General features: G+C 46.4%; 1 protein-coding gene across 2 annotated transcripts; it reads right to left on the bottom strand.

Moving 5' to 3' along the window:
• Positions 1–516: 516 nt before the first annotated feature.
• On the bottom strand, positions 517–12,478 carry TMEM54 (transmembrane protein 54). 2 transcript variants are annotated; one of them, XM_053399071.1, is made up of 6 exons: positions 12,174–12,478; positions 5,455–5,648; positions 4,842–4,901; positions 3,820–4,008; positions 3,214–3,382; positions 517–1,251 (listed from the first exon to the last, which is right to left on the bottom strand). In XM_053399071.1, the coding sequence occupies exons 1-6, from the start codon at positions 12,184–12,186 to the stop codon at positions 1,226–1,228; spliced, it is 651 nt and encodes a 216-aa protein (XP_053255046.1). In that variant the 5' UTR covers positions 12,187–12,478; the 3' UTR covers positions 517–1,225. The 2 variants fall into 2 exon arrangements, with proteins under 2 accessions (XP_053255046.1, XP_053255045.1); XM_053399070.1 differs by having other exon boundaries at positions 3,248–3,382; positions 12,174–12,476.
• Between the last annotated feature and the right edge of the window lie 3,974 nt (positions 12,479–16,452).

The following is a 16,452-nucleotide window of genomic DNA, read 5'->3' as shown; positions in this document are numbered from 1 at the left end:
TGCCCTTTGCAATTGACTCCAAGGCTGGAAAAGAAGCAGAAGGAGCTGTGAGGCAAGAGGAAATGGCCAGTGGGGCAGAAGGTGGTGAGGTTTGGCACCGTTTGCCATGGCCTCTGCCAACCTGGCGCACTCCAGATGTTTTGGACTACAACTCCCATCAGCTCCAGCCTCATGCAACCATATGATGCTGAGGCTGATGGAAGTTATAATCCAAAACATAGAGGGCACAAGGTTGGCAAAGACCAGTGTACAACTTGTTTAGCTGATGAATTAGCTGCCTCTTAACCTGTCAATGGTTAAATTAATGCATTAAATTTAAATTTCCCAATCTTCAATGCAGATGGCCCTTCTAACATACTGAAGGCAGTGTCAGTTTAATTTACAATTTCACAAACAAATGCTACCACGTCTTCTTAGAAGGAAAAGGCCGTCTTCCATAGATCCGTTTCCGCTGCCTTCTAAATTAATGCAAAATAGCTTCCAAGAATCGCAGTCCCGCCAGTCAAAATTTGCCCCCCCCCCCGATTAGTCCAAGGGAGCATTCGTTAATCAATGCCATCCCACCCACCACCCTCCTTCTTCAAAGAGGGCTGTTTGCTCACGACAGAGCTCCAGTCCCCTTTTCTACCTCAGAAATGGCTGAGAGTATTGCCACCCCTCCGCTCTGGAGAAGAACCCAGCTCCACCCCATTGCAGAAGTGGAAGCATCAGTCCTTCATCCATCCATCACAGGAGTGCATGCAGGAAGCGGGAGGGGGAAGGGAACCACAGGCTTTGTTTGTTTTTAATAGCTTCAAAAATAAAAGGGTTTTTTTTGTCTCAGTGCAATGGCCCGCAGAGTCATTTCAGATGCTCACGGGAGCCACGTGGGCCCAGCAGCTCCCTTCGTTCTGGAGGAGAGGAGCGCTTGGGGTCGATTTCTCAGCACAAAGCACCAGAGTGCTAATCAGAGCAGTAAAAGGTTTGGGCCTCAAGGGAGGCCACTGTTCTCTCGCTTCTGGAGCCCAGTTGCTAAGCTTTGGGCCTCGCCCACTGCAGAGAGGAGCACGAGGGGCCACGTCCATGCAGACTGGAGCGAGGCTGGACCACGAAGCAGAGGAAGCCACCAGATGACACGGCAAGAGCAGCCGCAATCTGGGCGGCGGCAACAACTGGCCTCTAGAGCCGCGCTGTCTCCATGCGGTCCAACCTCAGGAGATTGTGGCCCTCGCAGCTTTCTCTGGTCTCAGGCATGACAATCTGCAGGGACACCTATAAATCAAAAAGGCCGGAATTAACAATAGTCCAAGTGCGGCAAAGCCACTTCAAGGTCATTTCTGTTTCTCAGAATTAACGTGTTGCTGCTTTTTAACCACACAAGGGAAATCTCACAGAAAACAATTGCTCACCGAGGGTGTAAATACTGAAGCTTGTCACATGAGGGAACAGTCATCACATGGCAAACTGGGCAAGGGGGCAGGAGGAGTTCATCAGATCAGGAAGTTCACTTGTCTTGACAGTTAACCAGTTATTCATGGGTCGGGGGGCAGTTTGTAGATAACAGACATCTAGATCATTGGACCACATTCCTTTGATTAAAACTTTAATGAGCGTTTGGAACAGATCCCATTGGCATTCATCAGAGTAAATATGGCAGCTAGGTCAGCACAGATGTCTGTGATGTGCCGCTGTCTCATATTCAAACAGCTCTTCTGGGGTCAGTTGAAGGTGCTTCCTTTTCTGCCACAGTTTCCCCATGCAAAAAGAGCTTTTAAGCCCCTTGCCTTGATTGCAGGGCAAGACACACTCAGGACACCAGCTCCAGAATGATAGGGATACTTCTGCAAGATCTTGCAGGAACTTGGGACAGCACTGGAAGAGCGTCCCCAAAAAGGCCCACCAAGAGGGCCTTGTGCCGCCCCCGCCCCCTGGCAGCAAGGCGGAAAGCTTAAAAACACTGCCATTCCTGCATTTCACTCATGGGACTTCAGCCAGCCAACCTTCAACCATGTGTGGTTGAAATAATGCAATTTAAATATGCATAACATGCGGTTGTGCTATATCAGTTGCTGGGAATCACAGCAGTCAGGCGCTGCTTTGTGGGCTCCCCCAGAAGAGGCAGGATGGGCCCCCTTTGGCCAGATCCAGCAGCCAGGTTCTTCTTATGTGCCAAATCAGGTCACAGTGTCACTGTCAGGGTGGTGTATATGGAGCTGGCACACAGACACACTGATGCACAAATGATAGAAAGGTTCTGTTATTGGCAGGTATATTGCAAATTAGGTACGGCCAGAATTAACAAGATGCAAATTTACCAATGAGTTGCAAATTGCTAATTATGTGACACTGGCCAAATTATTCAGAGGTGGTTCAAAGGCCCCAGAGGGCTTGGATTTGAATATTTGACAAGATTCTGACAGGCGTAATTGGATCCAGGAGTTTCAGGGTCCCAGCTGCATCAGAGGAGAAGGCCAGCGTTAAGAGCCTTGGCTGCCCTGCAGAATTGCTTTCAGTTTGCAGAGTAAAGGCTCTGCAGACCATTCGCCTACCATCTGAAGCTGCCACCGTTAACTCGGTGCCCTCTAGATGTTCTGAATAGCAGCTTATCATCAGCCTTAGCCAGCACAGCCACCATCACTGGGGCTGATGGGGAGCTGTAGTCCGAAACATCTGGAAGGCTTCCAAGCTGGCAAAGGCCAATGTGAAGAATGGAAGCAGGCAACTGACATAACCAGAGGGGCTGGTAGACTCCCAGCAGCCAACGAGGCCAGTGGGTTAGGGTTAGAATTGGTGGGGCCCAGCAAACCCTGGAGGGCCACAGATGTTCCCTGCATTGTGGCATTTATTCGCTTATTCATTGCATTTATTATACTGCCTTTCTGCCAAGGCACCCTGTGAGGTTAAAAGGGTTAAAACAAATGATATTACATGTAAAGTTGGGTGGGGAAGGGGACAGTCCGGCTAGAACAGTCCCAGTATGATCTTCACCTGCCTCCCTCAGTCTCAGATCTTAGATCCTGCCTCTAATTTATTTGTTTTATTACACAGGTGGGGCACCTCTGGCCCTCCAGATGCTACTGGACTGTCATCAGCCCACCTTAGCCAACAATTGGGGGTTGTAATCCAGCAACATCTGGAGGTGCAAGGAGCTATCAGAATTTGGGAGTGGTGGTAGAGTGGGGGAATCGCACAACAAACCCTTCTGCAAAGTACATGATCAAAGGAGACAAGAACCTGAATCAGGAGGGTGGTGCAAGGAGATTTGTACCTTCTTCTTGCGTGTCCGCCTGTGACACAGCCTCAGATTCAGGAGCACAAGGGTGACCAGGAAGCATCGAATGCTGAAGATGATCTCTATGGCATCCAGGAGGAAGGAGATGCCCCAAAGGACCAAAGCAGAGCTCTGTGGGGAGGGAGGAAAGTGGGCGTGGGGGGGGGCTTTAAATTTTTGGAGTCAAAACCCAATGCCTCATAGAGCCATGAAGGCAGGACCTCCGGATCACCTAATGCAGCATTTGCAATCAACCCATGCAATCCAGGGCCAGAGTATATCACAATCCCAGATGGGGCAACAAGGAAACGCAAGAGATGACCCAGCTAAGGTCTTGCATTAGCTGAATGAGTGTGCATGGACTCTAGAGACTTCTGCAAACTGCAGAGGATCCTCAGCAGGAAAAAGGAACAGCATTAAAGTGTCCCTAGAGGTTAGGAACTAAACCATGCTAGAACCCTAACGTTACACTAGAAGCTTTTTATAATCCCGCCCCCTCCATCTTAGCACCTCTCCCATTGCTTCTTCCAAGAGCCCCCTCGTGGCAGGAGCCCACTTGGCAGACTTACATAGACCCGGGTGGGGTCAAAAGGGCACTCGTGTGCAATCTGGATGATATCCACGTTGGCAAAGGTGCAACGAGCCAGGAGGGATCGCCCGTTGTTGATGAATGTGTAAATGATGGCGATGGCCAGCCCCACTGAGCAGAACAGCGAGAGGAGGACACTGCTGATGCTGAGGGAGAAAACGGCCCATCTCTGCAATGGAGAGAACACAGTGGTGGGTCTGCTAGTCAAATAGGCCAGGCACACATGGCTTGCTGCAGCAGGGAGCAAGGGGTCCAAATCCCACCCAAAGTGACCATGGGAAAGGACACTCTAAGGTCGGGGTGCATCATCTGGGAGCTGAGCAGAGAGCTCAGGTTTCTTGGACACCCACAAACTCCCAGGAACATGCAAAGTGTTTCTTTCACTGTTGTGTTTGGGCTCTGGTATCCATTCAGTCATTTATATATTTCTAAAGATTTGTCGACAGCTTAATCACCACTCTCTCAAAGCCAAATTGAGATGCCAGCCATTAAACGTGGCACACCTCAAAACCTGCAGCCTGGCTTCTATGCCTGTCCCCTCCCCAAGCCAAGCATCCCCACACCGAAATTGACACAGCCACCATCCCAGAAAGCGGGTCGTGTCCCGTCCCCCGTCCCCCGCTCCTGGAGCAGCCCCAGGAAGGAGTCAAACAGATTGCAAGGTAGCAATGTGGAAACCAATCATTCTTGGGTGGGGCTCTTTACTCCCCCCTGATTCTTGAGCTGCAGCCAGTGGGGATATTTTACAACTTCTGAAGCTATCAAACTTTCCATGCCATCATCTCATCTCCTGGGTGGGGCAGGCAGCTGAGCTGACAGTAACTTAAGATAGGAGAGTGCTTAGCTGGGGGTGGGTCTCATGAAAAAGAGGGTCCCCTGCCTGAAGGTCAAGGCTTCGATAAACAGCTGGGTGTAACTAAGAGCCTTGAAGGGCTCCTCCACTCGGAAACATGACCCGCCTCTTAAGGGAGATGCCTCTGCTCCAAGAGAGGGGTTTCTTACCAGTGATTTCCGGGATACATATCTGGAGAGCACAATTGCTGCTATTCCGCAGGAGATTGTCTGCAAAGGGGTGACAGATGACAGGAAATAACACACCGCAAAGAGTTTTACAAGGTTACAAGCTGGGCTGTACGTGTGGGAAGCCAAATCCCCCAAATCCAAATGGTGCATTCAAGGGGCCATATGTGCAAATGAAGCACATTTGAGAACTTTGCACCATCTATTTGCATGTGGGGGACTAAAGATTAGTGCTCCCCCAATTTTGGCTCTGGCCATTCCCACAGTAGACCAGAAGCCCCCAACCTCAAACAGAACACAGGTTCCCTACCCTAAAAGCACATCATTTCCCCCATCATAAGAGTGAATAGCAACTATTTACTTGTATGGAAGCCAGAAAAGGGGTTGACTCAGCTACACCATTGGGGGCGGACTACACTGCAAGATACTACTACTACAACTTTGATTGCTCTCTGCCAACCATATCCCAAACTGGAGCACATTTAGTTCATTTCCTAGAACTTCAAGGGCACCCTCTCTGCCTTTGCAGAGCTGGCCCCGAGAAGCCACGTCAGTCTTCCCTCCTCCAGCAAAGACCCTGCAAGGAGAGGCGTACCAAGATGGCAGAGATCACGGTCACAATGTTGGAGATGGCGTACTGCAGGGAAATGGTGTCATGCGGGTTGGCAATGTGCCGCAGCACCGTCCCATGGACCAGAGCGCTGGTGATGAAGTTTAGGTGGCCAATGACTATCAGGATGAGTCCTGTTTTCATCAAGAGCTTCTGGGCGCTGCTGGAGTCAAGGTGACCTGAAAGAGAGGAAGGCGAGGTCTTTCTCCCAGGATTGAGTCTGGCTCACAAGCCACTGTCTCACCTAGACCCAGAGCATGGAATGTTGCAAAGTAAAACAAAGACAGAGGGAAATTATTATTTATTTCATCCTTATTGCCCTACCCTTCCTCCCATTGGGAGCACAATAAAAACAAGCTAGTTAGAAAATTTAAAAACCTCCCCCTTTCCATGCCAGGCATCGTCTCCCTCCCCACGCCAGTACTTACCCTTTCTCTAAACCAGGGGTCAGCAAACTTTTTATGCAGGGGGCCGGTCCACTGTCCCTCAGAGCTTGTGGAGGGCCGGACTATCTATCATCTATCTATCTATCTATCTATCTATCTATCTATCATCTATCTATCTATATCTATCTATCATCTATCTATCTATCTATCTATCTATCTATCTATCTATCTATCTATCTATCATCTATCATCTATCTATCTATATCATCTATCTATCTATCATCTATCATCTATCTATCTATCTATCTATCTATCTATCTATCTATCTATCATCTATCTATCTATCTATCTATCATCTATCTATCTATCTATCTATCTATCATCTATCATCTATATCTTTAAAAAAACCAAATTGCTATGCACACTGCGAGGGGGGCAAGTAGTCCTCCACCACACACACACACACACACACACAACCCAGCCACCTTCTCGGTTTGCCGCCTGCCTCATTCGCTGAAGGGCTGGCAGCGGTGGCGCGAAACGAATGGGCTTCCTCCCCACCTAGAGAAAGCATCTGGCTCCCAGGCCTTAGTGTGCCGAACCCCTGCTCTAAACCTTAGTTTAGAAAGTTCAGGTCCCAAACATCATAATCTTCCCACATAGGGAGGGAAATTTCTTTCAGCTGCTTGATGGCTGCCTTTGTTGTCCTTTTCTGCCCTTTCCCCAATTCTACAGTATCCCTTTTGAAAGGTCACAGAACTATATACATGGAGGACGCCAAGTGTGGCTGTGCCACAGATTTGTATAAAAGCATCACGTGAGTTGATATAATGTGGCAGTTTTATGTTGATCCTTTCCTAAGAATCCCTAGAATGGAATTTCCCTTCCACACACCCCACCTCCAGACTTCCATGTGCTACAACATTTTTACCAAGTTTTCCCGAAGTGATCCCAAGAGCTTGTTCCTGCTCCGTCACTGCCAGCTTAGACCTCCAAATAAGGTATATATATGTGAAACTGGATGTCTCTAAAGCCCACTGCTTTCTTCCTCTCCTTTATCTGCAATGAGGGCCAGAGCAATTGACAGTTTCTCCTTGCTCTGGCAAGCAGATAACAAGGCTTTCATTATCAACTTATTTTATGAAACCCTGTCCTTCCAAAGGAGCTCAGGGTGGCAAACACTTCAGTAATAAAAAAATACTTTAAAAAATAAATAAAAACATTTAAATGAAGCTGAATGTTGGAAGATTCAGGACAGATAAAAGACAGCTGTTCTTCATGCAGCTCATAATTAAACCATGGAACTTGCTCCCACAGGAGGCAGGGATGGCCACAAACTTGGATGGCTTTAAAAGAAGATTAGATAAATTCATGAAGGAGAGGGGTCTCCATGGCTGTGCTCTGCCTCCACAGTCAGCAGCGTTATGCCTCTGAATATCAGCTGCTGGAAACCACAGGAGAGGAGTGTTGCTGTTGCTCTCAGGTTCTGCTTGTGTACTTCCTATTGAGGATCTGGTCGGCTACTGTGAGATCAGGAGGCTGGACTAGATGGGCCATTGGCCTGATCCAGCAGGCTTTTCTTATGTTCTTGTCTTTTAAGCACAAACTGCTTAAAACATCTAAAACAATACTAAAAAAAATCTAAAAATTTAAGAACAGATGTGACAAAATCATGTGGTCTGGATATGTCCTCTGAAACAGGAGTTTTCAGCAAGCATCTAGAGGAGCACAGGAATGGCACTTCCCCAATGTCAATATTTGATTTGTTAGTCGCCTAAAACAAGGTAGGCCTCTAGGCAACCTACAATCAAGTTTTAAAATTACAAAATTGTTTTAAAATGGCCATGAATTTTTTTTAACAAATCAATATATTAAACATGGAAACATCACCAACCTTCACAAGAAAACAAAGAGGTTTGTGAGAGCTTAGCACAGTGGAAGTCAAGAGAATGAGGAAACTAACCAAGTAGAGGCTGGGTACTGCTTCCCTTTTCTTTGATGGTGTTACAACTTCATGCCCAGCATGAACTGTTTGCATTTCCAGTTAAATTCTAAATGCTCCATTTAAGCCTCTGAAGGTCTTTTGCTAAAGTTCAAGGTGTTTTACAAGTTGAGCCTACCAGTCAGAAGCAAGCACCTCTGAGCTTAAGGGAGTTTACTCCCAGGAAACCATACACAGCATTGTGGACTTGCTATAGAGCAGTGTTTCCCAACCTTGGGCCTCCAGCTGTTTTTGGACTACAACTCCCATCAACCTTAGCTAGCAAGACCAGTGGTCAGGGATGATGGCAATTGTAGTCTGAAAACAGCTGGAGGCCCAAGGTTGGGAAACACTGCTATAGAGCATAAAATAGCTAAATCCATGGATCAGCACAGCTGCTGCCTGCACTCCTTGGTGTGTGGGTGGGTGGGTGGGTGTGTGACTGCAGGAGGTGTCATGATGAGCTCCTGCTCTTGTACGTGAGTGGTACAGCCCAGCAACCCAGTGCCATGGACTAGTGGGCAATAGTGAGTCACCCTAATCCAGATTCTGATCTGCCTTTGGTGGGAACTAGATGTGCAGGTAAGCAGATTTTTCTTAACGGTGACAAGGCAAGCCACACACCACAAGTTCAATGCACAGGGCTCAGGATTCCTCAAACTGTGGCCTTGGGCCACTTTCAGGTGGGCCTCAGCACCACAGCCTGTTCAGGGCCTCCTCACTTGCCCTGCCAGAGCCTTTGGGCTGGACCAAAGCCAGCCTCTCCTGCTGTGTAAAGGCGGTCCCTGGGAGACAGAGAAGTTCAAAGGGGAAGAAGAAAGGGAGGTCTCCTTCCTTTGAAAGGGTCAGAGGTGCTGAAGGAAACTAGAAAGCGAGAGAAAAGCCTAAGATTGAAAATGCTATTCTCATACAAATTTTCAGAGCACTTCACAGCTTAAAGCCAAACAAAGGGGGGTCCAGGACAAAAGCAGAATAAAACACAAGCTTTGGAAATAATAAAATCAATTCAACAACATCCAAAACCAGCATAACAATTTTATCCAATATAAAAATGATAATCCATAAATGGTTGGGGAAAGCCTTCCTAAATGACAAGATATTCAGTAGGTGCCTAAACATCAACACTCCAGGTGCCTGCCAGATTTCAGCTGGTCATTTATTCCAGAGAGCTGGAACTCAGACACTAAAAGGCCTGTTTCTAGTACAGGCTAAATGCAACTCTGGGGCAAATGGCACTCTCAGTGGTGCCTCATCTGTGAAACACAGTTGCTGGGCAGCAATATAGTGGTGAGGAGGAAATAGATAGAAATAGAGAGACTGGAAATAGAAAGAAAAGAGGTAAGAGGGGAAGGCTGTTATCGGAGGAAGAAACGCATATAAAAGATCAAGGGGAAAAAGGCACTGGCAGAAAGGGTTTTTTGGGGGGTAGGGATAAGGCACATGTGGTAGGAACATGAGTAAAAAATACTTTTACTAGTGTGGCAGACACAAGGGCTATAGGGCTTTCCTGGTGGTGGCCCCATGCTTGTGGCCCCACTTTCCTACCGAAACTACGAAAGGCCCTTTCAACACACACATTCAAAACAAGCCATGAGGGCCATTTTGTTCCCTTCTGCCTTTGCTTGACAACATTTTAATGCCAGTGATTCTGATTCTTATGTTTCTAACCCCTCTCCAAAGTATTTTAATTGCATCTCCTTTGGTTGCACATCATCAAAGCCCTAAGTGATGGAATATAAATAAATACTTTAAATAAAGAGCTAAAACATTGCAGATTTCGTAGGCTCCTGATTTACAATGCCTATGTTGTGTTTCAGCTTGAGTTACCGCAGACATACAATATCTCCTGAAAATCAAGATGAAAACAGGACAATTGGAGGGTAAACCATCTCCTTTTAAAGTATTCCAGGGAAGGAGGATCTTGCTTGCTCTGACTGACAGTCCCAACAGCTGCTGCCAGTCAATGTAGACAGTACTGAGCAAGATGGACCACGAGCCTGAGTCAGTACTAGACAGGTTCCTGTGTTATGTTCTTATAGCTCAGTGGGTAAAGCCTTAAACTCTTAATCTCAGATTTGTGGGTTCAAGCCCCACATTGGGCAAAACATTCCAGCATTGCATGGGGTAGGACTAGATGAGTCTCAAAATCCCTTCCAACTCTATAAATCTATTATTCCTACTGGGGAGCCTGGGGTCCTGCAGATAATATTAGACTCCAACTTCTATCAGCATGGCCAGGGATGATGGGAGTTGTAGTCCAACAACTTATGTAGGGCTGCAGATTCCCTAGCCCTGGGCTACATGGACCAAAGCTCTGATGCAGGAGACTATTGAATGGCTACACCGACTCTATGGTGACACCATGCTAACTCCCAGAAGCCTCAGCCAGGCAGATGGAAGCTTCTGGCAATACAGTTTTTTAAAAAATCCTGTAAGACCATAGAACAGGTTTTAGGGGACCCACTTTTTGCTGATTTATCACACTATTTGCTTTCTTATGGTGACTTTGTACTTTCATTATATGTTTGGAGAAGGACAGGACAGATATGAGACTATAAATCAAGATACACAATGTACTACCATATGCAAAGATATACAAATTGTACCAAAAAATTACACCTTTTCTATTTCCAGCCCCACTGCATCTTTGCCCATTAACAGCAACCATTTATCTTGCCAGATTGCTGGTGTAGTGCCCAATATACAGAATGATATACATTTCATTTACTGAAAAATGCTGGATATGGGGAGGGAAGGAGCAACACAACAGGTTAACAGTTACAAGAGTCAATGGTTAGAAAGGCAAGTTAACCTAACTCAGATGCAGGAACAAGTTTGGAACCATTCTCAATATTCCCCTGTGGTGCTTATCTGCACCTATACAGTATTTGCACTGTGTGCATACTTTATTGCTCTTTGGACTAGGGCACAGGGAAGGTCTCTCAGAGGCGTAACTGTAAGCTAGGCCGATGTTGTTCAATCTTGGGTGCCCAGACACTGTTGGACTCTCATCAGCCCCAGCCCCCAAAGCCAATGGGATTATATGAGTTGGCGTTGAACTATATCTGGGAATCTAAGGTTGAAAAACCACTGGGTCAGGCTGTCAGGTGGCAGCTGGGAGTCACCAGCCACAGCCTGACAAAAGGCACAGCTCCCAGACCTCCAGACTTGTCAGGCGTTCCAGGCCTGAGGATCAACACTTCCCTTCCAGAAAGGAAGTGAAGGAACCTCAGTGGCTGTTCGTGGGGCAAGCTCCTCTTTACCACAACTGTGTTGCAGAACAGAAAGATGCAGAGCCACCTTCCACAGATCAAGGCAGAGAGACAGAGACAGAGAGAGGAAGTGGGGAGACAGACACCTTTTCAGAGGGAAAATTTCACACCATTGGATCAAGGGTTTATGGAGAACATTCAGGCATGTTGACTCAAGCTCCATAAGGAAGTCCCAGCAAGGTGGCATTTCCTTTGGAAAACAAGTCCGTGTCTTTAAAGATTAACCACTCATTAAACAGCAAACAGCAATCAAGGTCATCTTCCTGCTAGAACATCCCAAAGTCTACAGGCTACAAGTAGGGTTTTTGAGTGGGGGGAGGGAGGAGAAGGTAAAATTGTAAAGGACATTCAGCATGCTAGTGGTTTAGACTCTCGTTTTTGCTCTTGCAGGTCAGTGTGGTAACCGGTGGAGGCAGGTACTTCTCAAGAATATGTTCTGGAAATCATCTTTGTAGACAGGTGATTTCCCAGGGCGCACAGTCTTCCTCCCTGTTTTCTTCACTTGTCAACATTTCACTTAAGCACCTTAGGCACAGGTGCCTGCCTTTTGGGCAGGGGGAATTATGAAAATTTGTAAAGTCCCATGTGTGCTAATGGTTCTAACTAAAGCAGTTTTTAAAGAACAAAAACCACCAATAGCTGAAGAAGAAAACAGGAGTTCCATTTTTATTCTACTAGCCAGCCTTAGGCAAATCACTTTCTCAAACACTGTGCCTTGACCTCATATACGACTGAAGCCCAGGATCGCTTTGGATGCCACAGAACAGCCTTCGCCAACTTTGTGCCCTCCAGATATTTTGGGCTGCAACTCCCATCAGTCCCAGGACCAGCACAGCCTTGCTGGCTGACACTAATAGGAGCTGTAATCCACTAGCCAGAGGGTGGCCAGGTTGGCTGCCATTGAAGATGCTGAGCCAAACCTCTTAAGCTGTGTTTGGTTGCATCACGGGACACTTGGCACTGTTGCAAGGAAGCCTGAAGGTACTGACATCTTTCTAAGGAACGGAAGTGCCAAGGGTCTGCCCTGCCCCGCTTGCCTTTGACTTTGGAGAGGAGCCAACTCACCCAGCCGACACATCTTTGCAGTTTGGGATCAGGCCATCAAAATACATGAGTTAAAGTCCTCTGTTCTCGTTGTCTCTGCAGAGCACCTGGGAGCTGGCCTTGTTGCAGCTGCAGCTGCCTTGGCACTTCTTGACCATCCACCTATTTCGCGCTTCTTCTGGTGCCGCCTGGCTCTCAGCATCAACCCTCCTCCTCCTCCTCCTCCTCCAGCCCTACAACTGCAATTTGAAATCAGCTCTTCCTGTTTGACCAGCTCTCCAGGCTCTAGAACAAAGGGCCAAACTCCACCTTCTCCTTCCCGCAGGAAATGTGATTCACCTCCCAAACCCCACCCACTCTGGAGTTCCTTGCTCCAGCCTTCCTGACTTGCTCCCCAGGTATGTCAGCTTGACTTTACATGCTCAGACTCCAGTGGCTTGTCTGATCTAAGCTTCCCACCCTGCCCCCTCTGCATGCTTTTCACTGCAAGAGTTTTGGTATTTATTTATTTCTCTCCCTCCCATCTGCAAAACATTTGAGACAGAAAATGTGGCTTTGAAAAGCTCATGTGCATTCCAAAATAGAATCAGGAGTGTCATTCCAGAGCAGTAACTTGAATATCTTTTGATCAGCCCTGCATTTCAAGGTGCCCAAACTTGCAATTCCGGATGTCACAAATTCGAAGGCAGCAGAGTCAGGTGCACAAGAATCTTTCTGCATGTCTATTCTTAGGGCCATTGGCTTCTTGGATTCACTTTGCTGTAGTGCCACCACCATTTGCCAGACACACAGCAATTTGTAGTTCTTATAGTAGACTACGCAGCCAGCACTGCTCTCACAGAGCCACTTGGTCCCATTCCTCACACGCTCTGGAAAACCAGACCATAATGTCCACCTTCCAACCTCCAGAAGTGCTTTCGGGTCAGAATTTCTTTGTGAGGATTCATGCAATTGAGTTATTGTAGCACCTTGTGCATTTCGTTTTCTGCAACTGTGCTTAGAGGAAACTGCATATTTACTGCTCTTTCCTTTTGTTTGTTGTAAAACATTTGAAAATAGTATCTTTTAAAAGTTAATATGTTTACCAAGAGATCCAGGAAGGGCAAGGAGCAAGCAGGCGCACAAACATCTGGTGCTCTTCTAAGGCAACGTGAGCCATACCACCAACAGCAAGTGTGCTCTGGTAATTTCCTAAGGCTGGCTGACTGGCTAGCTATCTAATTTTATATCACCCTCCATCTGGAGATCTCAGGGCATTTCAAAGCATAAAAATACAGATAAAAACACAAAATACATAATAAAAACAAAAACAACCCGATACCTCCCCCCACAAAAAATCCCCACATTTAAACGGATATAGTATGTTTATCAGCCAAAGGCTTCGTTGAAGACTTCTCTTTGTCAGCCAATTGGCTCCCAGTACGTTTCCGAGCACAATTCAAAGTGTTGGTGCTGACCTTTAAAGCCCTAAACGGCCTCGGCCCAGTATACCAGGCAGAGGGCCTTCTTGGTAGTGACGCTCGCCCTGTGGAACACCTTCCCATCAGATGTCAAGGAAATAAACAACTATCTGACTTTTAGAAGACATCTGAAGGCAGCCCTGTTTAGGGAAGGATTTTAATGTTTGATGTTTTGTTGTGCTTTTAATATTGTGTTTGGAGCAGCCAAGAGTAGCTGGGGAAACCCAGCCAGGTAGGTGGGGCATAAATAATAAATTATGTTGTTGTTGTTGTTGTTGTTGTTGTTGTTGTTGTTGTTGTTGTTGTTGTTGTTGTTAGAACCTGAACTCACCTGCCCTGTCTGTCTCTTTTACCCAATTCCAGACTGAGGTGAGTGAAGAGAGAGCAAACCACTTAGGAACATATAGGAAGCTGCCTTATCTGGAATCAGAATATAGGCCCAGCTAATTCAGTGTTGTCAGCAGTGACTGGCTCTCCAGGTTTCAAACAAGGGACATTTCCCTACACCACCTGAAAATGAACTGGTTGAACCTGGGATCTTTTGCATACAAGCAGGTGCTCTGCTACTGCACTATGCCCCTTGTTTTCTTCCTTTGCTGCATGGCTTTTAGCTTTTCCATCTCATTCACCAATAGGAGAGTTTGGCTTGCACTGCAGATTCTGGGATAATCAGGATACTATCAACGCCCACCAGCTAAGTGCCTTCAGCTATTAAGCTGTAACAGAAACCTCAAGAGGTTGCCAATTTTTCACATCAAAACAGAAAGAGACAGAACAGACTCATAGAGCTGGGAAGGACCAAAATGCCTAGTTCCAAGTGTCATCCATTCCCCAAGGCCTCCCTCAGATCTCCAGGCAATCCAAATCACAAGCAGAGAAATTTCATGTACTCACAGAGGCCTAGTTTCAGAGGACTCAATAGAGCAAGTGAAGCTGCATTGCAAGGAAAATGAAAGCACAACATCACCACATGCACATCCCGGTATCATAACCAGTCTGGGCTAGAGGGAGATTCCTTCTTAAACACAAGGTAATCAGAGTGCTTCAATAGGATTTTTTGGTGGGAGCTGCTGAAGGTCAAGGGTATTTTGACATTACACTCAGGGAGTCTCCAAATTTCCCACATCCATAGTTATAATGTTAATACCATGTGCAGAGGCTACTCACTACCAGCACATACAGTCATTCAGCAGCAGGGAAGGTGGGGGGGGGGGAGAGATAGGATTGCAGGGCCTCCCTGTCCACTCTGCTTGAAGATTAGCTCCGTCAGGCTCCTCCTTCAGCTGTTATCTACAGCAACCATTCCACCAGGCTGTAGAAGTGAGATGGGACTATGGAGCCTCTCAACCAGCATTACTGGAAGACAAGCAACTTTTGGCTCCTCTTCTCCTTGAAATATTTTCATTTTAGCTGATCGGTTAAGGAATAAATAGCACCTGAGTTTACTTTTTTCCACCCTCCTTCCCAGTCTGTTTTCCTTTTGAGTCATGTATTGAGATTGCAAGCCTGGGGGCAGGGACTAACATTTGTTAAGTGCTCTGGGAGCCTTTTTGGGGTGAAGAGCAGGATAAAAATGCATTAACGTAGAATCATTCTCTGTCATGCCCTGCTTGTGAACATCCTGGAAAGATTTGGTCACCACTGTGGGAGATAGATAGGGACTGGTCTAGCAGTACAGATCCTGTGCCTTATTCTCTCACCACGCATAGGGCTGCTATCAGAATTCAAGCTGTGTGTGGGTTTTTTGAGAACTTTCATTGTAACTTCTGTATTATCTTCTACATGCCACCATCACTGGTATGTCAGGGACACACACAGTCAATTATTCACATCACCAGTATCCTGACAGTCATTCATTACTAGGTTCAACTCAGATAGCACCCCATCCATTTCTGCACAGGACTACCAAACTGGTGCTGCTCTGTACTGCTGCTCCTTCTCTTTCTAATTTTAGAATGGAGCAGTAATGACAGCTATTTCCTCTCCTTGATTGCACTTGTTTTAACTGCTCTGCTCCAGAGCTCATTAAGGAGAAAAATGCTGAAATATTTAGAAATTCAAACAGCAGTTTAACAGTTGGGCATCTTGCATAAGGCTACAAGAATAGAAGTGTAGGAAAATTTGGCTGTAAAGTGCTTCAGTCATGAATTTTGTATTGTGGAGGCAGCATTCACAACTAGCCCTTGAAATGGAGTGGAAGGAGGATGCAGGCTTCAGGCCGGATGCAGGTGTCTTGTCCTGTGCACACAACACTTTGTATACCAGATACCAGAAACTGTCCGGGCAAAGAGAATGGGAAACTCGGTTTTGGTTACTGAACAGTGAACTGCTGAACAGTTAAGTCAGAGCAAGTACATGGTACTGGATCCTCAGGACCTATACCACTTCAGAATGAAAGTAGTTGTCACATTTTTAATACATATAACATCCCAAACATGAAAGCTAGTGTTATCAGGAGAAAGTTTCCACTTTCTACATGCAGGAAATGTTTGACACTGGGGAGCTTTCAAATACGCAAAATAAACCCACAAAGGCTTGAGGAAATTGTACCACATGGTATTCCTACAAATTTGGATCTCCACTTTGCCCTCTGAGAGGCTTTCACTCTAAACACCTCTGCATGAAGGGTTAAGGGTGTGTGGGTGGATGTGCATGCGCGCACAGAAAAGCAAAGCTGCTTATACAAGGACTAACAGGATGTGAAAGAGTCAAATAAATAAATAAATAAATAAATAAATAAATAAATAAATATTTCCCAAAGAGCCTCCTTCACCTTTATGCTTCTGCTATCTTTCGCAGCCTTTTACACTCATTCCTGTTATACAATGTGGGGGTACCCA

Source organism: Podarcis raffonei, chromosome 8 (assembly GCF_027172205.1).
Source record: "Podarcis raffonei isolate rPodRaf1 chromosome 8, rPodRaf1.pri, whole genome shotgun sequence".
In the NCBI taxonomy this organism is placed as follows: Eukaryota; Metazoa; Chordata; class Lepidosauria; order Squamata; family Lacertidae; genus Podarcis; species Podarcis raffonei.
Note: the sequence above shows the minus strand (reverse complement) of the source record. Positions and strands in the feature narration are given on the sequence as shown.